The sequence below is a fragment of the Dendropsophus ebraccatus genome, chromosome 5 (assembly GCF_027789765.1).
Source record: "Dendropsophus ebraccatus isolate aDenEbr1 chromosome 5, aDenEbr1.pat, whole genome shotgun sequence".
NCBI lineage: Eukaryota > Metazoa > Chordata > Amphibia > Anura > Hylidae > Dendropsophus > Dendropsophus ebraccatus.
This window is the reverse complement of record NC_091458.1, coordinates 97,683,409-97,707,614: the sequence shown is the minus strand read 5'-3', so window position 1 is coordinate 97,707,614 and position 24,206 is coordinate 97,683,409. Positions and strand designations below refer to the sequence as shown.

At 44.4% G+C, this 24,206-nt stretch overlaps 1 protein-coding gene across 1 annotated transcript in view; it reads left to right on the top strand.

Moving 5' to 3' along the window:
• CARS2 (cysteinyl-tRNA synthetase 2, mitochondrial) overlaps positions 1 to 23,646 on the top strand; it is a 56,274-nt gene extending 32,628 nt beyond the window's left edge. The window contains exons 7-15 of the mRNA XM_069970771.1: positions 296 to 425; positions 1,048 to 1,181; positions 17,001 to 17,068; positions 17,810 to 17,876; positions 21,776 to 21,914; positions 22,045 to 22,168; positions 22,753 to 22,851; positions 22,959 to 23,183; positions 23,515 to 23,646. Of these exons, the coding sequence (XP_069826872.1) occupies positions 296 to 425; positions 1,048 to 1,181; positions 17,001 to 17,068; positions 17,810 to 17,876; positions 21,776 to 21,914; positions 22,045 to 22,168; positions 22,753 to 22,851; positions 22,959 to 23,183; positions 23,515 to 23,574 (1,046 nt within the window). The 3' untranslated portion in view covers positions 23,575 to 23,646. The remainder of the gene's footprint in view (positions 1 to 295; positions 426 to 1,047; positions 1,182 to 17,000; positions 17,069 to 17,809; positions 17,877 to 21,775; positions 21,915 to 22,044; positions 22,169 to 22,752; positions 22,852 to 22,958; positions 23,184 to 23,514) is intronic.
• The last annotated feature ends 560 nt before the right edge of the window (positions 23,647 to 24,206 follow it).

Below are 24,206 nucleotides of genomic sequence, written 5' to 3'. Positions count from 1 at the left end.
TATTGTGGCTCATGCTAAATCTGGTGAATCAGTAAACTGTGTAATCTTAATATACTTTTGTCTGCCATACCTGCCGCTCGTGGCAGTTTCGCCCATCAGTACATTTAGGTGATTCCTCCCTCTTTGGCATGATAATGCTTGTTTTCCAATAAGCCATGCCCTTATTCAGATGAGACAAGAGTGTAAAACACATAATAAATGTGTTGTAAGTCAGATGAGACTTTATGCCTGACGTCTGGCACTTTCACAATAGTAAATCTGCCCTATTGTATTTCGAAATCTCTGTATATTGCAGCTGTAAGTGACAAGAAGTCCCCTAGAGACTTTGCCTTATGGAAAACTGCCAAACCAGATGAGCCACATTGGGTCTCTCCATGGGGTAAAGGAAGGCCTGGCTGGCATATTGAGTGTTCTACTATTGCAAGGTACATACAACTATTTTTTCTATGGGTAGAGGTCATGTGAAATCATTCCTTTTGTGTTTTACATGTGTACATTAAAGAAGTCCAGCCAAAAAAAATCAGAATGGGCAGGGGGTGGAGGGAACATAAAAAACATCCTAAACTTGCCAATCCCTGTGCCTTGGCAGAGTCACGTCCCACTCATGGACCCCCACCAAGATTCTTTATCTCTCTGGCTGATGGGTGCCCTGCTCAGCCAGTCAGTGACTGGGGCGGGACACTGCTGCAGTGACTGACTAGCTGCCATCTTTCATCCTTTCCTGCAGCGTTGTGACGTAGTAAGAAATAAAGTGAAGATAAGATCCAGCAGGGTCTGGGAGATCCATCATGCAGCACTGCAAGCGCACAGGGAGCGGTTAGTATAGGTTCTTTATTATGTTCCCTCCACCCTCTGCGGGCCTTGTAGTTATAAATTCGGTCGGACTTCTCCTTTTGAAAAGAATTTTCAAGATTTGAAAATTTGATTTTTTTTTTTTTAATTATGCCTAAATTGTTTTTACTAATGCTTAGGTTACATACAACTAATGATGCATAGCGTACATGTGTATCATCTCGTTGCATTTGACAATATTTTTTTCTTCTGTAGTGCTGTGTTTGGAAATCAACTTGACATTCATACAGGTGGAATTGATCTGGCATTTCCTCATCATGAAAATGAAATTGCTCAATGCGAAGCCTATCACCAGTGTGATCGGTGGGGGAACTATTTTATACATTCTGGTAGGTCTGGTTCATTCATAGAACTATGTGACTGGAGCCTTGTATTATATCCCAACTGGTAAATTGTATTAAAGGGAATCTGTCAGCTGCAATTCATGTTCCAAACTGCTAAAAAAACCTGTTAGATAGCTGTTTGTTCAGGGCACTTACAGTACCTATTATATGTGCAGCTGTGCTTCCAGAACATAATTTTTTTTTTTATTCTATAGTGTAAAGAGTCAAAGATTATTTTTTGAGCTCCTGATCTGCTGTGACCTGTAACACCATTCCATCTTCCAGCAGTTCAGGATCCTAGAAACTAGAGAATAAAAAGCATTTTTCTACATCCTGAAAGCACAGCTGGATATATGAGTGATACCATGTGTCTCTTTGTCCTAATAGCAGTGTAAGGGTGGGCTCACATCTATACCATACATACTTATTTCAGTCCATTGCTCCAGCGTCCAGTTATGCTTTAGAAGTTTTTTGCAAACTAGGATTTAGAGCAAAAGTACGGGAATGTTTGGCTTGTCAATATAAACTAGATGGCCACTTACTTGTGGGCATAAGGGTTTTAGTTAGAAGAGAACGCTTTATCTCCTAATTTGCATAAAACTCCTAAAGCTTATATCAAAACCAAAAAAAGGGGAAAGAAGGGGGGGAAAAACAAACCCACCCCGCTAACCAACCATGCAGGACCAAAAATCACAAAGTTTTATATAATCATATATCTTTATTTGTATGTATGAAAAGTATATTACAAAACAAGATTAAAATATTTTTTACATAATGGAGGAACTGACACATGAACAGAACCCCAGAACAATGGTGGTGGTAAATAATATAGAGCAATATATGTACAAAATACAAAAATAGTAAATGAATTTACACAAACGGAGCACTGGGCATTGGGCATGTAATAGACTAAGTTTCAAGCATAGTGCTTAATAAAGTGCATACAAAATACTACCCATACGTCCTTAATGCAACGACCACCATACCACTCACCCGACGCGCGTTTCGCGTACTTGCTTTATCGAGGGTGATGGTTTTCCGATATTGAGATCATTATACCTAACACATGTGGGGTAAGTTATGGATTGGTTGACCATGATATAAATGAGGAAAGCCTACCACTTGTGACATCACCCTCGATAAAGCAAGTACGCGAAACGCGCGTCGGGTGAGTGGTATGGTGGTCGTTGCATGAAGGACGTATGGGTAGTATTTTGTATGCACTTTATTAAGCACTATGCTTGAAACTTAGTCTATTACATGCCCAATGCCCAGTGCTCCGTTTGTGTAAATTCATTTACTATTTCTGTATTTTGTACATATATTGCTCTATATTATTTACCACCACCATTGTTCTGGGGTTCTGTTCATGTGTCAGTTCCTCCATTATGTAAAAAATATTTTAATCTTGTTTTGTAATATACTTTTCATACATACAAATAAAGATATATGATTATATAAAACTTTGTGATTTTTGGTCCTGCATGGTTGGTTAGCGGGGTGGGTTTGTTTTCCCCCCCTTTCTTTCCCCTTTTTTTGGTTTTGGCATTGCAGTGTGCATAAGGACCCTGGGGTATACACCCATTGGATCATATATAGGTATATGTTCTAAAGCTTATATGTCAGAATTGGAGTGGTGTATTAAAATAAGAGTCATATCTCCTGCTTCATGTTAAGAAGCTCTGTTGTAGGGCAGGTCAGCTTTAAAGTGATACTATATACCAGTATATAAACTTGTCTGTGTCGTCTTTCTGCTTTAAAATCGCTTCATTTCATTGGTGGACATTATCACCTAATAGGGGCTTTGCAGTATTCTGCCCCATCTTCCAGGTGGAGCGAGGGCTCAACTGTTATGAAGCCCCGCCTAGGTGACACTGTCCACCAATGAAATGAGGCGATTTTATTTACCGAAACGGCGGTCACTAATGGGCCGGTGCCGCCGCTGTATTTCATCTCCCCCCACCGTGAATCCACGGTGGGGGGAGATGAAATAAGTAAAAATCAGACCCCAGATCAGCCCCCTAGTGCCCCAGTCACTAACCCCCCCTCCCGCGGCGGCCATCGGATCCAAGATGGCCGCAGCGATCACTGTGAACAGACTAATGTCTGTTCACAGTGATCAAAAAATAAAAATGAATGAAAGCCCCATGCTCTCCGCCACCGGAGGTAGCGGAGAGCATGGGGCAGTCATCGGGACCCCCCCTGTGGGGTCCCGGTACAAGCGATCAGCGGTATATACTATATACCGCTGATCGCTTGTGCCATGTGCCGCCGGCACTTTTTATCCCCTGTCACCATGAATGATTGGTGACAGGGGATAAAAAGTGATGTCCCCCCACCCCCCAAGTCGCCCCCCACCCCCCCAGTCACCCCCGTCCCCCAGTCACCCCCCCCTTCCCCATATACTCACCGGATCCACGGAGCTCCTTCCTCCTCGACGTCCTGGCTGGTTATGAAGTGCGCATGCGCTCCACAACCAGCCAAGCTCTGAAAATTTAAAGTGACAGAGACCAATTTGGTCTCTGTCACTGAACTATGATTACTGTGATAGAAAATATCACAGTAATCATAGTAATACAGTGAAAATGAATGTATAAAGTACAAAAAGTGACAAACATACAAAAAAATAAAACACACACTTTTTATTATAGTAATAATTGCAGTTTACTCCCAAATTACCCCTAACCCCCCCCCCCCCAGATTACCCGTAACCACCGCAGGTTGCCCGTAACCACCGCACGTTGCCCGTAACCACCCCAGGTTGTCCGTAATCACGTCAGATTGCACGTAACCCCCCAGATTACCCCTAACCACCGCACGTTGCCCATAACCACCGCACGTTGCCCGTAACCACCGCACGTTGCCCGTAACCACCACACGTTGCCAGTGACCCCCTCCAGATTGTCCGTAATCACCCCAGATTGCCTGTAACCACCCCAAATTACATGTAACCACCCCAGATTAGCTATAAGCACTTCACTCTATCCGTAACAATTCTAGATTGTCTGTAACCCCCCCAGGTTGCCCCTAACCACCGCAGGTTGGGCATAACCACCCCAGATTGCCCGTAATCATGCCAGATTACATGTAACCCCCCAGATTGCACGCAACCACCGCAGGTTGCCTCTGACCACCGCAGGTTGCCTCTGACCACCGCAGGTTGCCTCTGACCACCGCACGTCGCCTCTGACCACCGCACGTCGCCTCTGACCACCGCACGTCGCCTCTGACCACCGCACGTCGCCTCTGACCACCGCACGTCGCCTCTGACCACCGCACGTCGCCTCTGACCACCGCACGTCGCCTCTGACCACCGCACGTCGCCTCTGACCACCGCACGTCGCCTCTGACCACCGCACGTCGCCTCTGACCACCGCACGTCGCCTCTGACCACCGCACGTCGCCTCTGACCACCGCACGTCGCCTCTGACCACCGCACGTCGCCTCTGAACACTGCACCTTGCCTCTAACCACCCCAAATTGCCAGTGACCCCCTCCAGATTGCCCGTAACCACGCCAGATTACAGGTACCCACCTCAGATTACCTATTAGCACTTCAGTTTATCCGTAACCACAGCAGGTTGCCTGTAACCACCCCAGATTGTCCGTAACCACAGCAGGTTGCCTGTAACCATACCAGATTGTCTGTAACCACAGCAGGTTGTCCGTATTCACCCCACGTTGCCCATAACCACCCCAGGTTGCCTCTAACCACCCCAGGTTGCCTCTAACCACCCCAGGTTGCCTCTAACCACACCAGGTTGCCTGTAACCACCCCAGGTTGCCGTAACCACAGCAGGTTGCCTGTGACCACCCCATGTTGACCGTAACCACCCCAGACTGCCCGTAACCACCCCAGACTGCCCGTAACCACCCCAGACTGCCCGTAACCACCTCTAGATTACCCGGAACCACCCCAGACTGTCCGTAACCACCCCACATTACCTGTAATCTAATTTTTTTTATTGTATTTTAGTAACTGCGCTATTCTAATAACTGTTACTAGCTGCGGTTTTGCTCCAGCAAATTGGCGCTCCTTCCCTTCTGAGCCCTGCTGTGTGCCCATACAGTGGTTTATGCCCACATATGGGGTACCGTTGTACTCAGGAGAACCTCCGTTACAGATTTTGGGGTAGATTTTTTCTTCTGTTCCTTGTGAAATTGAGAAATTTCAAACTAAAGGAACATATTATTGGAAAAATTCGAGTTTTTCATTTTTACTGTCTACTTTTGAATACTTTCCTCTAATACCTGTGGGGTCAAAATGCTCACCACACACCAAGATTAATTCTTTGAGGGGTGTACTTTCCAAAATGGGGTGACTTATGGCGAGATTTTACTCCGCTGGCACTACAGGGGCACTGCAAACCCACCTGGCGCTCAGAAACTTCTTCAGCAAAATCTGCATTGAAAAAGCTAATTGGCGCTCCTTCCCTTCTGAGCCCTGATGTGTGCCCATACAGTGGTTTATACCGACATATGAGGTACCGTTATACTCAGGAGAACCTGCGTTACAAATTTTGGGGTACTTTTTTTCTCTTGTTCCTCGTGAAATTGAAAAATTTCAAACTAAAGGAACATATTATTGGAAAAAATTTGAGTTTTTCCTTTTTTTACTGTCTAATTTTGAATACTTTCCTCTAACACCTGTGGGGTCAAATTGCTCATCCTACCCCAAGATGAATTCTTTGAGGGGTGTACTTTCCAAAATGGGGTGACTTATGGGGTTTTTTCTCTCTGCTGACACTACAGGGGCTCTGCAAACGCACCTGGTGCTCGGAAACTTCTTCAGCAAAATCTGCAATGGAAAAGCTAATTGGCGCTCCCTTCCTTCTGAGCCCCGCTGTGTGCCCATACAGTGGTTTACGCCCACATATGGGGTACCGTAGTACTCAAGAGAACATGTGTTACAAATTTTGGGGTGCTTTTTCTCTCATGTTCCTTTTGAAAATGAGAAACTTTAATCTAAATGTATATATTATTGGAAAATTTAAATTTTTCATTTTTTTACGGCCTAATGGTGAATACTTTCCTCCAGCCCCTGTAGGGTTAAAATGCTCATTATACCCCTAGATTAATTCTTTAAGGTGTCTAGTTTCCAAAATGGGGTCACTTATGGGGGTTTCCAGTATACAAACCTCCTAAATCAACTTAAAATAAGAACTGGTCCCTAAAAAAATCAGTTTTGGAAACTTTCACGAAAATGTGGTAATTTGCTGATACATTTCTAACCCCCGTAACACCCTAAAAAAGTAAAATATGTTTATGAAATGAAGCCAGAATAAAGAGGACATATTGGTAATGTGACTTAGTAACTAATTTATGTAATACAACTTTCTTTTTTTAGAAGCAGAGAATTTCAAAGTTCATAAAATGATAATTTTTTCAATTTTTCATGATATTTTGATGTTTTTCACAAAAAACACACAAAGTAGTGACCAAATTTTGCCACTAATATAAAGTGCCATATGTGACGAAAAAACAATCTCAGAATCGCTAGCATACGTTAAAGCATCACTGAGCTATAAGCGCATAAAGTGAGACAGGTCAGATTTTGAAAAATGAGCCTGGTCTTTTAGGTGCAAATTGGCTTGGTCTTGAAGGGGTTAAAGTTCACAGAAAAAGGGAAAAACTTAGGTCTTATTCACACGATCTGTGTCGCGACAATTACTCCCACGCAACTAGACATGAAGGTAATTGTATAATTATTTATTTTTAATATTTTGTGTGTGGGGGGGGTAATATAAACATATAAAGATAAGAACACAAGTACATGCCATCCCAATTGCTAATTATCCCAGTTACATGCCATCCCAATTGCTTGCCAAACCCAGGAACAGACTATAAACAGAGAACAGGTCATAAAGGAAAGACTGAATTTCTCCTCTTTTCAAATCCACTCCTGGGTTTGGCTTTAATTCTTTGGCAGATAATCTGTCGTCAGATCTGTTGGTGGAATAGGGCCTTAATTTTTACTAAAATACTCCCTAGTTTATCAAAAATGCAAGCCTATCACCAGTATTTGCATGGGATTGCGGCAAGCTGTCAGTAAATTGAACTAGGACAATCCCAGTGTGTCAAGCCACCTACCCTAGATGGACTCAAACTTATGTGGGCAATCCCTTCTCAAATCCACTTACCTCTCCAATTTTATAACCATGTTCATTCTGTTATTAAACTCTATTGCGGTGGGCAGTGTAGATTGCAGCCCCACTGCAAGTCATCCAACTCTCCCACATCACTACCCCATTTTAATTTTTCTGATAAAGGAGTGGTGCACACTCTAGCACAGAGTAGAGTAGTATATACAGTTAAGTCCTCCTTATTGTTCCTCTCCTGCCAGTGTCAACCAATAGTGTATGCATCTCTATTTGCAGTCGAGCGGACACGGTTTGTGTCTGGAGAGCATGGCGCAGTTTAAGGTATCAATAGAACATTGCATTAGGTAAAAGAAAGTCTTTCTTCAGGTTTTCTAATGTTACCATATTACCCTTGTTTTAGACTTTGTTAATATAGTGTATGCCTAGCTTTGCCCATTAAGAAAATTCCTCCAGGCCAAAGACCTCTGGAAGAGCTGGATTTTTCCACACTGGGAGAATATATTATGCTCTTGAACTAACAAGGTCTTAACCCTTTTCCAGACTATAGCCATTAGAAGCAGTGTGGGGAGTACTCTGTCCTGACTTCTAGTATGTGGAATATCTATACATAGAGGCCCTTTTAGGGCCCTATTCCACAGTAACGATAATTGGACAGATTGGCCCCATTTGGCCCGATTCGGATGATTATCGTTTGGTGAAATAGAGAGAACGATCAGCCGATGATCGTGTCATCGGCTGATCGTTCATTTAGGGCCAGACCTAAAATCATTGTTCCCCCACCGCGCATCGCTACTGTTGAATAGCGATGCGCGGCGGGCGACCGACTATTTGACAAGCAGCAGCAGCATCATACATTACCTGTCCAGGCTTCTTCTCCGCGCTGCCTTCATCCCCGGGTCTCACGCGCTCTATCTTCAGAATGGCCGGTCAGCTGACGGAGCGCTCAGCCAATCACAGGCCGGGACTGCCGCGGCCTGTGATTGGCTGAGTGTGGCCTGTCAGCTGACCGGCCATTCTGAAGATAGAGCGCGCGGGACCCGGGGATGAAGACAGCGCGGAGAAGCCTGGACAGGTAATGTATGATGCTGCAAGGACATCGGTAACAATGTCCTTGCAGCCCTCGCTCAACAATCATCGGGCCGTGGAATAGGCCCAGTAAACATCGTTGATTGGGCCCTCCATGGCCTGTGGAATAGGACCCTTAGTGTGCCAGTCACCCAGATGCATGTACGGCACTGTGGCATATTGGCATAATATCAAATCAGGTGGGCAGATAGTCCCAACACCTCATGCTCATCCAGAACCAATGCTAGACTGCATCCTACAAAAAATCATAACCTTAATTATTAGTTGACAATTTGGTCAAATATCCAAACCCACAACCCATCTACAATTTAAGCTGCAGCACAGTCAACAAACCAGAGAATTGCCAGAAGACTTGGTCATACAGGAACTTTTTCAGTTTTGAGGCAGAGCAGTGGGAAAACCACTAGAGGGAGACATTATTATTTTTTTCTTTTCTGAGTATTTAAAATGCAGACACAATTGTTCATTACAAAACAGCAAAATTCAATGTAACTGAAAGAAAAAATGAAATAAATGAACTACAATGGCTTATTGTTTATTTATTTAAAGTAACACGCGGCTCCACAGCTGCAGGCAGCTCTGAAAACAAATCCATCACACTGGCATATATTTCCAGGGTAAGAGTCATGTGACAGGGCATATTTTTAATAGACATTTACCCTTTCAACACCCGTTGTGGCTCAACATCACCTGTCACAAAAGGTTAGCGAGCTGTAAACATTTATGGATATCTGATATTTCAGATACATTTTGAAAAAATTTGGTTTTCTTTGGTTTCTGCAAACATTAAAATTATGTACTTAGTACTTTGCCAACAGAGTGTCTTGCATGCTCGTATATATACTTGCATGCTAATGCTCAAAATCAAATAGTGCATTTAGTTCCTAGAGGACATGTCATCATGAAGGAGCCATCTCCTAAAGGGGTACCCTGGAGCCCTTTCTGTGATATGCTTGGGGATGGGTTGTTTTAAAACAATAAAGCACACTTACCTCCCTGGCTTCCATCTTACCAATCCATCCCGCTGTGTGGCAGCTTACGGGATACTGCTGCAGCTTCTGATTGGCTGGATGGGCCTGCAACCTTACGACCACTACAAATTTCTGAGACAAAACTGTCCTTGTGCCCATAGCAACCACTGACAGCTCAGCTGTCATTTCTCTAATTGTTCTGGTAAAATAATAATTGAACTGTAATTGATCGGTTGCTATGGACGCAGAAAGTTTTAGTAAATCTTGGCCAATGTGTGTGTTCCTCTCCTTATAGGGTTTTTACCAAACACTATTCGTGTGCTGCACAGAAAGTATTGGAAGCTGCAAGTTTTGGAATTTTGCTGTGGATCTGAACATGCTCTTACCATAGTAAAAGGCTTTTTCAGGGTTGTGAATGGTCTCCCCTACTGTCAGGATTTAAAGGGGCATTCAGGGCAACAAGTAAATTTAGCTGCAGGAATGGGCATTAAAAATAGACTCTACTTACCTGGTCCTGTGCCCACACAGCAATGTTTTACCGCTCCCAGGCCCCCCTGGATCTCCTGCTCCAGCGACTTCACAACAAGGCTGATTGATTACCCTCAACTGGTGCAGACCTCCACTCCTCGAGAAAGACAGGTTCAACAGGTGCAGCCAACTCCAACTCCATGAGTATATAGCTTATAATTTTTTATTAAATTTATTAAAACTCTAAAACAAGGATACAGCACAATGCGTTTCCAGACAGGGCTGACAGGTTCAACAGGTGTGGAAAACTCCAGGTGCATGCATGTAATTTTGTCACCTAATTAGGAGGCCAGTCCAGCCTGTGTTGTATGCTTGTTTTAGAGTTTTAATAAATTTTTTTAAGTTATATACTTGCATTTCCACCTGTTGACTGCATCTGTTGAACCTGTCTTTCTCCAAGTGGAGGTCTGCATCTATTTGCCTCGGTGTGGATATGCAGGAAAGGCTGCGCATCAGTGTTTTCCCCCCTCACATAAAAAAAGATTGCACTGGTGCTGTGTACACTGTGTGACAAAGTCCCTCACCAAGTCGCACGCTTGGTATAACATCCAATTATTTAAGCAATGGGACGTAACACATTGATACTTGCAAAAACTTTTTTCTTTTTATGTAAATCTTGCAAAGTTCCAAAATACAAGGCAAAAAATATTTTCTCAGAACAAATAAAAAGAAAGAAAGTCACTACAGTGTACTGGACAGATGCAAGCTGGTCCTCACACCATCGCACGGTGCTCTGCAGAGCTCTGTCCACTGAGGCTCTCACCCTCTGGAAAACATGATGTTGACGCGTACTCTACATTTTGAGGGAGGAGCCCTCTTTCTCAAGGAAGAGGTCCTCCCTCGAAATGTAGCGTACGTGTCGACGTCATCTGTTTCCCGGAGGGTGAAAGCCTCGGTGGACAGAGTTCTGCAGAGCACCGTGCGATGGTGTGAGGACCAGCTTGCATCTGTCCAGTACACTGTGGTGACTTTCTTTTTTTTTGCCTTGTATTTTGGAACTTTGCAAGATTTACATAAAAAGAAAAAGTTATTGCAAATATCAATGTGTTGCGTCCCATTGCTTAAATAATTAGATGTTTCCCCCTCACATGTCCTCAGGTGAGGGAATCCACTGGTAAATGAATTCTGGGAATCCTGGAGCATGTGATGCAACGCTACACAGGCATGGGTAGAAGGCCTTTATTATGTTTCCTCCCTGCCTGCAGCCAGATTTTACTTGTTCCCTGGAATCCCCCTTTAAACGAGGAGAAGGAACAGGATATTCCTGCTAGATTAGGGATTTGATCAGTTTGTCACCCATGGTACTTTTTCCTACATAACTTAACTGACTGTAGTTTGGTGGTGCACTTTGGATTGGCATTACCAGAACATAACAAAATAGATCATTGTGTGTTATTTTTTAGGAGCATCTAGATCAGGGGTACTCAACAACTTTTAGTGAAGGTCCACTTACCGGGGTCTATTGTCAGGTGAAGGTCCGAGCTGAATATCAGTAGTAAACGTGTTTTGTGGCTTTTCACAAAGGGTGTTGAACTATTTACATACAGAATTAATGCGTATTAGAGGGAAAACTGGCATTTTCTCTCTCTCTCACCAGCCCTTTGAAATTAGGTACAAAGGGGGTGACTGCCGCTGTAGTATATAGCCCCCCTGTGTGCTCTCCCCCTGTAGTATATAGCCCCTGTGCGCTCTCCCCCAGTAGTCTATAGCCCCCTGTGCTCTCCCCCTCCCATATAGCCCCCCTGTGCTCTCCCCCTCCCATATAGCCCCCCTGTGCGCTCTCTCCCAGTAGTATGTAGCCCCTCTGTGCGCTCTCCCCCAGTAGTATATAGCCCCCTATGCGCTCTCCCCCAGTAGTATGTAGCCCCTCTGTGCGCTCCCCCCCCAGTAGTATGTAGGCCCCTGTGCGCTCTCCCCCAGTAGTATATAGCCCCCCCTGTGTGCTTTCCACCCGTAGTATATAGCCCTGTGTTTTCTCCCCCTCCCATATATCCCCCCTGTGCGCTCTCCCCCTGTAGTATATAGCCCCTCTGTGCGCTTTCCCCCTGTAGTATATAGCCCCTATGTGTGCTCTCCCCCTGTAGTATATAGCCCCCTGTGTGCTCTCCCCCTGTAGTATATAGCCCCCCTGGGTGCTCTCCCCCACCAGTATATAGCCCCCCTGGGTGCTCTCCCCCCAGTATATAGCCCCCTGTGTGCTCTCCCCCAGTATATAGCCCCCCTGTGCGCTCTCCCCCTGTAGTATATACCCCCGTGTGCTCTCCCCCTGTAGTATATAGCCCCCCTATGTGCTCTCATCCCAGTATATAGCCCTCCCCCAGTATATAGACCCCCAGTGCGCTCTCCCTCTTCAGTATATAGCCCCCCCCCGTGCACTCTCCCCCAGAATATAGCCCCCCTGTGCTCTCTCCCCCAGTATATAGCCCCCCTGTGCGCTCTCTCCCTGTGCGCTCTCCCCCTCTGCACTCTCCCCCAGAATATAGCCCCCTGTGCGCTCTCCCCCAGTATATAGACCCCCCTGTGTGCTCTCCCCCAGTATATAGACCCCCCTGTGTGCTCTCCCCCGTATATAGCCCCCCCGTGCGCTCTCCCCCAGTATATAGCCCCCCTGTGTGCTCTCCCCCAGTATATAGCCCCCCTGTGTGCTCTCCTCCAGTATATAGCCCCCCTGCGCGCTCACCCCCAGTATATAGCCCCCCTGTGCGCTCTCCCCCAGTGTATAGCCCCCCCTGTGCGCTCTCCCCCAGTATATAGCCCCCCTGCGCGCTCTCCTCCAGTATATAGCCCCCCTGTGCGCTCTCCCCCAGTATATAGCCCCCTGTGTGCTCTCCCCCAGTATATAGCCCCCCTGTGTGCTCTTCCCCAGTATATAGTCCCCCGTGTGCACTCTCCCCCAGAATATAGCCCCCCTCTGCGCTCTCCCACAGTATATAGCCCCCCTGTGCGCTCTCCCCCTCTGCGCTCTCCCCAAGTATATAGCCCCCCTGTGCGCTCTCCCCCTCTGCGCTCTCCCCCAGTATATAGCCCCCCTGTGCGCTCTCCCCCAGTATATAGCCCCTCTGTGTGCTCTCCCCCAGAATATAGCCCCCTGTGCGCTCTCCCCCAGTATATAGACCCCCCTGTGCGCTCTCCCCCAGTATATAGACCCCCCTGTGCGCTCTCCCCCAGTATATAGCCCCCTCTGTGTGCTCTCCCCCAGTATATAGCCCCCTCTGTGTGCTCTCCTCCAGTATATAGCCCCCCTGCGCGCTCTCCTCCAGTATATAGCCCCCCCTGTGCGCTCTCCCCCAGTATATAGCCCCCTGTGTGCTCTCCCCCAGTATATAACCCCCCTGTGTGCTCTTCCCCAGTATATAGTCCCCCCTGTGCGCTCTCCCCCAGTATATAGCCCCCCGTGCGCTCTCCCCCAGTATATAGCCCCCCTGTGTGCTCTCCCCCAGTATATAGCCCCCCCTGTGTGCTCTCCTCCAGTATATAGCCCCTCTGTGTGCTCTCCCCCAGTATATAGCCCCTCTGTGTGCTCTCCCCCAGTATATAGCCCCCCTGTGCGCTCTCCCCAGTATATAGCCCCCCTGTGCGCTCTCCCCAGTATATAGTCCCCCGTGCGCTCTCCCCCAGTATATAGCCCCCCCTGTGTGCTCTCCCCAGTATATAGTCCCCCCTGTGCGCTCTCCCCCAGTATATTGCCCCCCTGTGTGCTCTTCCCCAGTATATTGCCCCCCCCCCCTGTGTGCTCTCCTCAGTATATAGCCCCCCTGTGCGCTCTCCCCCAGTATATAGCCCCCCCCCCCTGTGCACTCTCCCCCAGTATATAGCCCCCCTGTGTGCTCTTCCCCAGTATATTGCCCCCCCTGTGCGCTCTCCCCCTTCCATATAGCATAAAAAAACAAACACTTTTATACTCACCTGAGTCTGGCGCGTCCTATTCTCCTCCTCCTGTGGCCGCACTGCACCGCTCACTAGAGGCCGCTCTCCCCACCGGCGCAGGAACGTCACTCGAGCACCGACAACAGAGGGGGAGCGCGGCCTCTTGTGACCGCTGCGGCAACGAGAGTGACTGGACAGGGAGGGAACCAATGGCTTCCTCTCTCAGTGCTGCTACTGCTCGGTATCTATGAGCGCTCGTTACGAGCGCTCCCAGATAGTTACTGTGCAGGGAGCAGCACCGCAGCCGGGGTCCGGACAGCTTGCCGCCGCGGTCCGCCAGTTGAGGACCCCTGATCTAGATCATGGGTGCCCAACCTGTGGCCATCCTACAATTCCCATCATACCTGGGCATTTAAAGTCAATTTGTTTTGTTGTATGTTTTATACAACACACACACACACAATAACTATAAAAAAAAAAAAATAACCATAAATATAAAAAAAACTACTAAGTAATGTTTATGTTTACTTATGTTGGCAGACACTATTTCAACACAATCATAAACTACAAACAAATCATTATAAATTCATATCATAAGAAACCAGGGGAAGTACAGTCACTGCAAAAGGGCATGTCGCCATATGAGCTGGAAAGAAAAGGCCATCTGTGGTTAACAAACTTCAAAGCTTTAGAATATGAAACTAAAGAGATTTTTTAACACATTGGAAGAACTTGAAATAGTGTCCAAGATAACCACATTGATAAATGAGCCAGCAGAAGTTCTTTGTGAGTATAGAAGTACCAGTTGGCAGGTTTGAGAAACAGAATTTATTATCTCTGGAAAAAAATTCTAGTATTAGCAATGATCAGCCTGGTGGCTATTAATATATGAGAAAAAACAACAATTCTCATGGTGTCATGGCTGGCTCAGGCTTTATTTTAAGATGGGTCAATGTGTTACTGAGGGAAAATACTAGTTGTGGTAAATACTGGTAATGAGGGAAAAAGGTTCCATATGAGTTGTAGCCTCCCGAGCTTGTGTCTGTAGAAGAAATGGTAAATCTACAGACACCTTTTGATCCAGGAGCGTGTGTTTTCATCCGTCCAGGGTATACTGATGACCTAGGCCATGTACCCATAGTAACATGAATGGGATCTTTGAGATACACCACTTGGCATGAATAGAAGGGTATGTGTACACTGAGGAAAAGGCGAGGAATTAGGTGAGGAATTGAAGAGGAATTTCAGCTTGAAATTCCTCCCGTAAAATATGTACAGAGCAATGCCCTATTGTGTTCAATGGGTTTTCTGCTCTGTTGTTCACACTGCAGAATTTCCGAGCAGAATATTCTGCTGTAGATCTGCTAGAGGAATCCTATAGAAGTCAATGGGGGGCTTAAATTCTGCTTAAATTCTGCTTGAAAACTTTCTGCTTCAATTCCTCGAGAATTGCTCAGTGTGCACATACCCCAACGTCAATCCTTTAGGGTATGTGCACACGGAGCAATTCTCGAGGAATTGTAGCTGAAAGATTTCTGCTTGAAATTCCTCGCCTATTCTGCTCTGGCGGAATTCGAGCAGAATTTGAGCGGAATCCGCGCGGAAATCAAGCGGAATGCAAGCGGAATTACCAGCAGAATTCAAACCCCATTGACTTCTATAGGATTCCTCTAGCGGAATCCGCCCAAAGAATTGACATGTACATTCTTTGGGCGGAATGCGGATTCTGCGCGGAATTCCGGACGGAAATTTACTCTGTGTGCACGGGCAGTCGGAAATCCCATTGTTCTCTATGGAAAGAGCAATGTTGCATTTACACGGGCGGAATTCCACGCGGATTCCGCCCGCTTTTTATGGCGGAATTCGGGCGGAATTCCGCGAGAATTGCTCCGTGTGCACATACCCTTAGGCAGAATCTGCTAGAGGAATACTACTTTGGGGTATGTGCACACTGAGCAATTCTCGAGGAATTGAAGCAGAAAGTTTTCAGGCAGAATTCAAGCAGAATTTAAGCCCCCCATTGACTTCTATAGGATTCCTCTAGCAGATCTACAGCAGAAAATTCTGCTCGGAAATTCTGCAGTGTGAACAACAGAGGAGAAAACCCATTGAACACAATGGGACTTTGCTCTGTACATATTTTACTGGAGGAATTTCAAGCTGAATTTCAAGCTGAATTCCTCGCCTTTTCCTCAGTGTGCATGAGGCCTTGGGTAGAAAGCAGATCTGCCGCAGAAAATTTTGCTTGGAGATTCTGCAGTATGAACAACAGCGGAAATCCCATTGGACACAATGAGACATTGCTCTGTTCATTCTTGTACGGGAGAAATTTCAAGCAGAATTTAAGAGCGGATTCCTCTTCAATTCCTCGTCTTTTGCTTAGTGTGCATGAGCCCTCAGGCTGGGTTCACACCAAGGAATTCTCAAGGAAAGGAAGAGTAAAGTTTTCTGCTTGAAATGCAAGCAAGTGGAATTTGAGCAGAATGCAAGCGGAATTCAAGCAGAATTTAAGCCCCCATTGACTTCTGTAGGATTCCTCTAGCAGAATCCGCCCAAAGAATTGACATGTCAATTCTTTGGGCAGAAAGCTCGGAAATTTTGCAGCGTGAACAACAAAGCAGAAATCCCATTGAATCCCCTTCAGCAGCCCCAGCTAATCAAATGCCGAGTGCTCGGGTTGGGATTAACTCAAGCATGCTCAAGGTTTATTCATCTCTACTCTTTACGTATTTTACGGGAGGAATTTCAAGCTCAGTGTGAACCCAGCCTAAATTACAATATTTTTCCTTTTATCTGTTCAAGGTATGTTTTATAAAGGTACATGTTAGGGTGTTAAAGGGGTTATCCAGTGCTACAAAAACATGGCCACTTTTTCCCCTCTCTTGTCTCCAGTTCAGGTGTGGTTTACAATTAAGCTCCATTTATTGGAACTATCAATGGAACTGAGTTTGAAACCCCACCCAATCTGGAGACAAGAGAGGGGGAAAAGTAGCCATGTTTTTGAAGCACTGGATAACCCTTTTAATTATTTGTGCATTTAGTATGTAGTTAGAATACATTGTATATTCATCAGTTACTTTCCCTATTGATCTAGGGGAGTTATTATTGCTTGTAATTGGTTGGATCTAAATGTTGACTCCTTGTATGGGGCCCTAACTTTTATTCTCCGCTCTGTTAATACAACCAAATGTTTTCTTTATCTAAAGCCCCATTATTTACATTCATTCAGAGTAACAAAAAGAAGACACTCTAACAGCCACTTTTTATCCTAGGGCATTTACATTTGAAAGGAAAAGAAGATAAAATGTCCAAATCTTTGAAAAACTATATTACAGTGAAGGTAATTTGTGTTGGTGTTTTATCCTGGGAAATGTATGTAGATATTGTGAATAATTCAGGCTTTACTAAAGGAGGTTGCTTTTATTGTTTTTCTTTTAACCTAGTTAAGTTCCCATAGATTAGTTTGAATAGACATTCATTTCTGACAATAAAGACCACAGTAACTCTTGCCATATAACGCTTCTTTTTGTAGACAAATAATAAGTGTAACTGGTCCAGAGCTGCAGTAACATCTATTTCTGGGGTTCCACATGGAAAAGCTGGAGGATTCCTACATGTATATTAGCCCTATATAAAAAGCCTAGCAGACAAGGCATATCTGTGGCACATCAGGCTGCATCTTCATGGCAGAGAACTGAGGGTCTGCCTCTGATTTCAGCTGCATATTCTTATAAAAATCTGCATCATATTTAAGTTAAATATTTAAGTTAAATATGGGGCGGATTAACTTTACCATAGGCCCCAGGCTGTTGATCAAGCCTGGGCCCCCCACCCCAGTGTAACTATGGAAGAACTAGTGTGGCGCTCGTAGTACAGCATAGATAATGCCATGATGCCCTGATTTGTGCAAAACTACACCACTGAAATTATAAGTCTTTTTGGGTGGCCATGGGCCCCGGGCTACCGCCCGAAAAGGACCTATTATAATCCGCTACTGTATTTAACCCTCTAGGCTCAAATAGCAAAGTAAATGCTCAATGACTGCATAGTTTGATCCTTTCTTTTGTATACTTTTCTCCAGGAATTTTTGCAGTCTTTCTCCTCTGATGAGTTCCGGATGTTTTGTTTACGTTCTAAATATAAATCAGGTATTGTCATTATATATTGTATTTTTAATATATTTAAAGGAACATAAACCTGTATAATGTCCAGCCAGTTTCTGTTTATGGCATAAGGTTCTGGTATCCTTGATCATTACAAATGTGGGACAGCAAAAGGTATAGTTATATTCAAAGGATCTCCCTTGGTACAGATTACTGGGGTGGTACAGGAGACCTTTACCAAAGTCATTTTTGCAGTGCTTTCTGTTTGTTGTGCATTTCACATTCTTTTGCTGGGAGATCCCATTTACCCCAGGGAAGACAATCAGCTTTAATGGGTGTATGTGATCTGAAAGGATGGATTTATGCATAAATTGGTTGAGTGCCTTCTACATTAACTTCATTAGCAGAGGTACAGTGACCACTTTGGAGCCCCATGGGCAGTAGGGTTCAATAAACTGTTTCAGACACACGTCTGTTAGCCAGGGGCTGGCTGGCAAAGCACACAACACTGGCCCATGAGTAGCGACCAATTGTCAGGATACATTCACATGTACTGTTATCCGCTCTGAATTCGATGTTGCAGATTCTAGGAATTTATACTGATCAAATCGGCAGCATTGCATTAAGTGTGAACAGACTCTTAAAGGGGTTATCAAAGATTACAAAAAAGCACAGCTACTTTTTTGCAAAAACAGTGCCACCTCTGTCCTCAGGTTGTGCTTGGTATTATAATTGGGCTTTATTCACGTTAATACCCACACCCAAACTGGTGAGGAGTGGTCCTGTTTCTGGAAGAAAACATCCATGTTTTTCTAAGCCTGGATAACAGCTTTAAAAAGAATCCGTGAGGGTTATGAGGTAAAGAGCTGCAGATCCCAGCAGACCTGGGGAGATAGAAGTGACTGGACATTTACTGCTGCTGGTCACCGACTGTAAAGGTTTAATATAATCTGTTACCAATTGAAATGTCATAGAGGCAGAACAGAGCAACAGCAGCATCTCCCTACCCTGCTTCTTCCTGCTCTGGCTGATTGACATATAGGGTGGTGCTGCCGCTGCCGTCTCTGTGCCGCTTGAGCTCGTTATAAAAAGTTTACAAAAGTCGAATAAAGGTCCTGTCATTTATATCTCCCTAACACCTGTCTGGCGGGATCTGCAGCTGTATATCTGTTTCCCTCTAAAGGGATTATCCAGGATTCAAAAAACATGGCTGCATTTTTTTCCAAAAACAGCACCACTCTTCTTAGTTTGTGTATGGTTTTGCAGCTCAGTTTCAAAAGAGTAAACAAAGCTTAATTGTAATACAACACAGAGCCTAATGGCAGGTATGGTGCTGGCTATCTTTGCCTACATATAAAGGCCATATAGGTAATATGCTGTTAATCATTAAAGGGGTTTTCCGGCAAAAATCTTTTTCTTTCAAATCAGCTAGTGTCAGAAAGTTATAGATTTGTAATCTGTAATCCTGTTTTGGCCAGAGGTGTCAGCAGAGAGCACTGTGTCTGAATGTAAATAAAAAGGAAAAAGGAAGAAAAGAGGCCCGGCGCCTCGTGTAATACTGACAAATATATAGGATAAAAATGAGAAGTGGAAGGCCGCTCACCTTATTGCCCCTTGGGCTTTATGCGCATCACCCCTCACTGTCCGTGGGGGTACTAACGGTACCAGGTCCTGTGGAGAGTCCGAAGTATGTAGTGGCTAGGATAATGGCTGCTAAAGCTGATAATACCCAAGACTGGTTACTCCCAAATAGGGCGACGTTCTCCAATGTTATCCTTTCCGCTATTTGGCTATTCCGATTGGACGCCACCCTACACACCCCCGGCCCGTCATTGGCCAACGAGGAACACATGACCCAACACTCCAGCAAACTACATTGCATCTTGCCGGCTACCCCGTACCACCGGCTTTCTGACACTATCGCAGCGATCACCTATCAGGTTCATGGACTCTTTTAAATATATATATATATATCTATATTATTTCAATTCATATTTACTACTATGCTTACAAAGTTTATGCTATTTTATTCTACTGTTTGCACTGTTATGTCCATTTTTACTTACCAATATGCTAATTAGGGGCGGGATTGGCGCCCTTTTTATATGTATTTAAATCAATACCTGTACCCTTACTGTTATGCACTTTATTTTTGAGAAAGAAACCTAATAGTTTCCGAAACGCGTCATAGTTGTGCTTTTAAGATTAAATCATATATTTTACTACATCTGGCAATCTTTGGATATTTTTGGCAGCGCTGATACCACATACCCCCGCGTTTTTCATTTTATTTATTTACCTACACTTGAATGTAAATAAAACAACATTTCCTGCAGGACATTTAGTAGCTAATAAGTATTGGAATAGTGGAGGATTTTAGAAGTAAATTACAACTCTATATACGGTAACTTTCTGACACCAGTGGATTTGAAAGTGAAAGATTTTCGCTGGGCAACCCCTTTAAAAGGTAGCAGCTGGTTGTGTTCTCATGTTGGGATTGTACGTAATAAGCTGGAAGATAACTTTTTAATACTGAGTAATATTAAATAATACCTCATATCTCTCCTCTCCTGGTTGGCTGCGCACATGTAATGTAAGCCACACTGATGATGTCACATGTCTGCAGCCAAGAACTATAGGCACCACAGGGCTAGAGCAGTGAGCTTCTGGGGCCTGTATGTAGTAGGCTGCCTGTGCCAGAAGCTCAGTGAACTTGTGAAGAGCAGCTACCGGTACCGGAGTAGAGCCCCAATAGCCCAGCTTTTAAAGGGACACAGCCCCTTAACTGCACTGGGGGGCTGGGCCCCCCTGCCCAGCTTGCCCCTGCTGGTAGTCCCCTGATTCATTTTGTCAGTGAGTCGGTTGCCACATTGATTATTCACAGTGGTGCTATTTGTCAACTCATTAAACCCTTTTACCACAGCAGCAAGCAAACGCGTCACAAGTTGCACAGTAATAGTCACCCTTTGCCAGAAAGCCAATAATCATCCCTTTTTGCAACTCTGCTAAAATGCTCCTTTTACCCATGTAAGCAACAAGGGATATGTGTACAGACTGCCTTTCACACATCTTATACACTCGCCAAGCCAGCTCACAACACTTAAAGTGTCACTGTCATTATATATTTTTTTAAACCTAAATCAAAAGTAGAAGTTAAATAAAGCAAGTTTGCAATATACATTCATAATGGAAAACACGGCACTTCGGGCATTCTGAGGTCCTGCTCAGCCAATCAGTGCGCTGCTCTGCCGCACCCACTCATTGGCTGAGCGGGACATACAGACTCCGGGAGCGCGGACTGGTGATGTATGTACCGGCCTGTGGGGGGTTAGGGGGCTGCCTTTTACATACTCGCAGTGGGATGACAATTCCGCTGTGAGTATGTAATCTAATTGAAAGTGACAGTGAAGGGATCCGCAGTGCATTTCACTGCAAACTCGTAAAACAGCGTGAAATCTGCTGCGGATAAGTTATGTGTAAACCTACGCTAATACTGTCTTATTAGGCAGTGTTAACAGTGTAAACTTAGTCCAAAGATATGCCAGATTGTAGTTTACTATCTATGTTAAGACCAACTATTGGCTTAAAGTCACAACCCTCTTTCCAGCATGCTATGACACCTTTCTGCTACACCCTTCCCCCTTGTCAGACAAGGCACAAAACACAGGGCAACTGCAGGACAAGGCAGCTTTTGGTGCATTTTTAATAGTAAACTACCTCAGTATGTGTAAAAGACTTATTGTACCCAATTTAAGTGACCTTGGGCATTCCAGGAAATACTGTCAGTGTGACTTCCAGACTGGGTAGCAAAGGCTAAAACCCCAAAGAAAATTACTTTAGAAAGAAAGCAGTTATTCCATCCACAGAAGCCTGTGACGGATTATCAGATTGTCTACTCTCTGCTATTAGTTTCTGCTTCTACCAGCTTTAATCTCCATTCCTAGCTATTGAGTACAGTAAGGATTCCTTGAATGAAGCCACGAGCACCCTTAGAATAATCTCTTCTTTCATGAACGATGCCAGTGCCTATCTCAGAGGTCAGCTCATCTGTCAGCCTATTCAGGAGGATATACTTTGGCAAAGGTAACTGTATTTTTTCCTGCCTGTATATGTCTGCTTTCCAGTATACACGCTGTTCTCCAAAACTAGAATAATTAGAATCAGAATAACTTAGCCGCCTCTCACAAAATGTCTTTCCTTCCTTGTCAAAAAGCCTGAATGAAACTAAAGTGAATGTTAAAGCAGCGTTTGCAGATGACTTTGATACCCTACAAGCTGTCGACGCTGTTATGGACCTCATTCACCATGGCAACCGACAGCTTAAGACCGTTTCCAAGGTAACCCATCAGGATGTAATCTAAAGATGGCAGCTGTCCACACCAGCAGGCTCAAGGATGCCCTATGGGTTGCTGCCAGTTCTAAAGCAGTTTATTAAGCTAGGAGTTGTAAGCGCAGGCATGTGCTGGGTATGTTCTTGTAACTTCATAGGTTTGACATGTTAGTTTTAAGTGTGGCCGCATGGAATCCCGGCCGGAGTGTATACTGTGTGTATACATTCCGGCCGGTATTCCATAGAAAACAATGTAATTAGATTTTTTTTACTAAATAGCGGCTGTTGTTGCAATCCTGCAACAACAGCCGTTAGTTAGTGGAAAAATACATTGCGTGAATGTGGGCTCTTGCAGCCTAGGCAATCTACGTCACGGTTCTTGTAAAGTATTTGCTGTCATGAGCAAAATGGATCAAGCTGTTAGAATTTTATTAGAAAGTGACTCAAGCATGTTATTGAGGCACTGAGAATGTTATATCAATGCATCCTTTTAGACCACTAGATTTATACAGACCTAACCTAGTAGAAATCTTCATGGCTTCAATGTCATTTAACTGAAAACAGAACATTATATATTTTTCTTTTTTGCAGGGTATGACTCAGGCTCGTAGCCCTCTGGTTTATGGTGCCATTTTGTCTTATGTGGAACAATTTATGCATCTCTTTGGAATTTCTCAGCCGGGGAAGCAGGTAATTCCTTTGGGGTTAAGTAGACTGAACAAGACAATAGGATTTTTTTTAAGGGTACTGCAAATATGTGATGTCTGGTTTCTTTTGTCTTACTTTTATATAATCAGGTTGCAGTAGAAGACAAAAACTCTGCTCTTCTATTAAATGTGGTGGATGAAATTGTAGATTTCAGAAGCAAAGTTCGTAATTATGCTTTAGCAACTGAAGAGACTAAGGAGGAAGGGGTGCAGCAGAAGGAGAGGCGGAAACAGATAATTAAAGAGCGGGAACCTCTGATGAAGGCCTGTGACAGAGTACGCCTAAATTTGGCTGGGTTTGGAATTAACATAAAGGTAAAACGTTTTCTCTACTCATGTTGGTTCACGTCTCTTCTTAAAAGGGTTATCAAACGTTATGAAATTGATCACTTTAAGGTATTGCAATGTTGCCTCATTCTCCTGAATGTGACAAAGCTGCAGTACCTTGCACCACTTCTACTAGAAGCACAGTGATAGAAACAAGCACTGGTAAATGCTGTGGTGCACCATCCTTCAAATATCTGATCAGTGGGGATAGAAGAAAGCTATTGAATGTGTATGAGCACTTTTTAATGTTTTCCATGCCTCGTCATTCTCTGTTATTTCTATTTAGAGTTGAAAAGGCTGTGCTTTTCTTATATTTCAGGACAGAGGGACGGTTTCTACATGGGAACTGCAGAACAGCAAGGAAAACCAAGAACAGTGAAATTATTAAATTATTTATTACGTGCTGCCATTTACGCCACATTAAAATTTTATATATTTTTTTTTTTAAGAAGGCCTTATGTTCTATTACTAAGCGGCTTTATTTCTCAGTCCACTACTATATATGAACACCTTACTGAAAGAAAGAAGACTCCGATAAAAGTTAACTTTTACTGGTTATGATTTAAAAACGCTAAAGGGGAAAAAAAAAAAAAAAAAAAAAAGGGGGGGGGGGGGGGGTCTCCTCTTGTAGCCACATACTATATGGTAGGTATAACTGCTCAGAATTCTATTCATCCCTCGGTATAAAGGAAAGGAAAGTCTGATGATAGTCTGATGAACAGAGATAGAAGTGAGGAGCTGAAGACAAGTGGAAATACAACGGCAACTCACCAGGATAGAGCGTAATCAGATGCTTTATTTCAGGGACAGAGCAGTGTACAAACAAGCGGTGCGTTCCACAGATTAGAGCGACGACGTTTCGCGCTTGCGCGCTTCAACTGGCTCACAGAGATAGAAGTGAACTTCCATAAATCATGTGAGCTCTGTAAAACTTATCCTGCTGTGTAATGTCTCTTGCCATTCTTATCGTAGAATGGCACATCAGGAGACCCAAATCTTACAGCAAGCAAA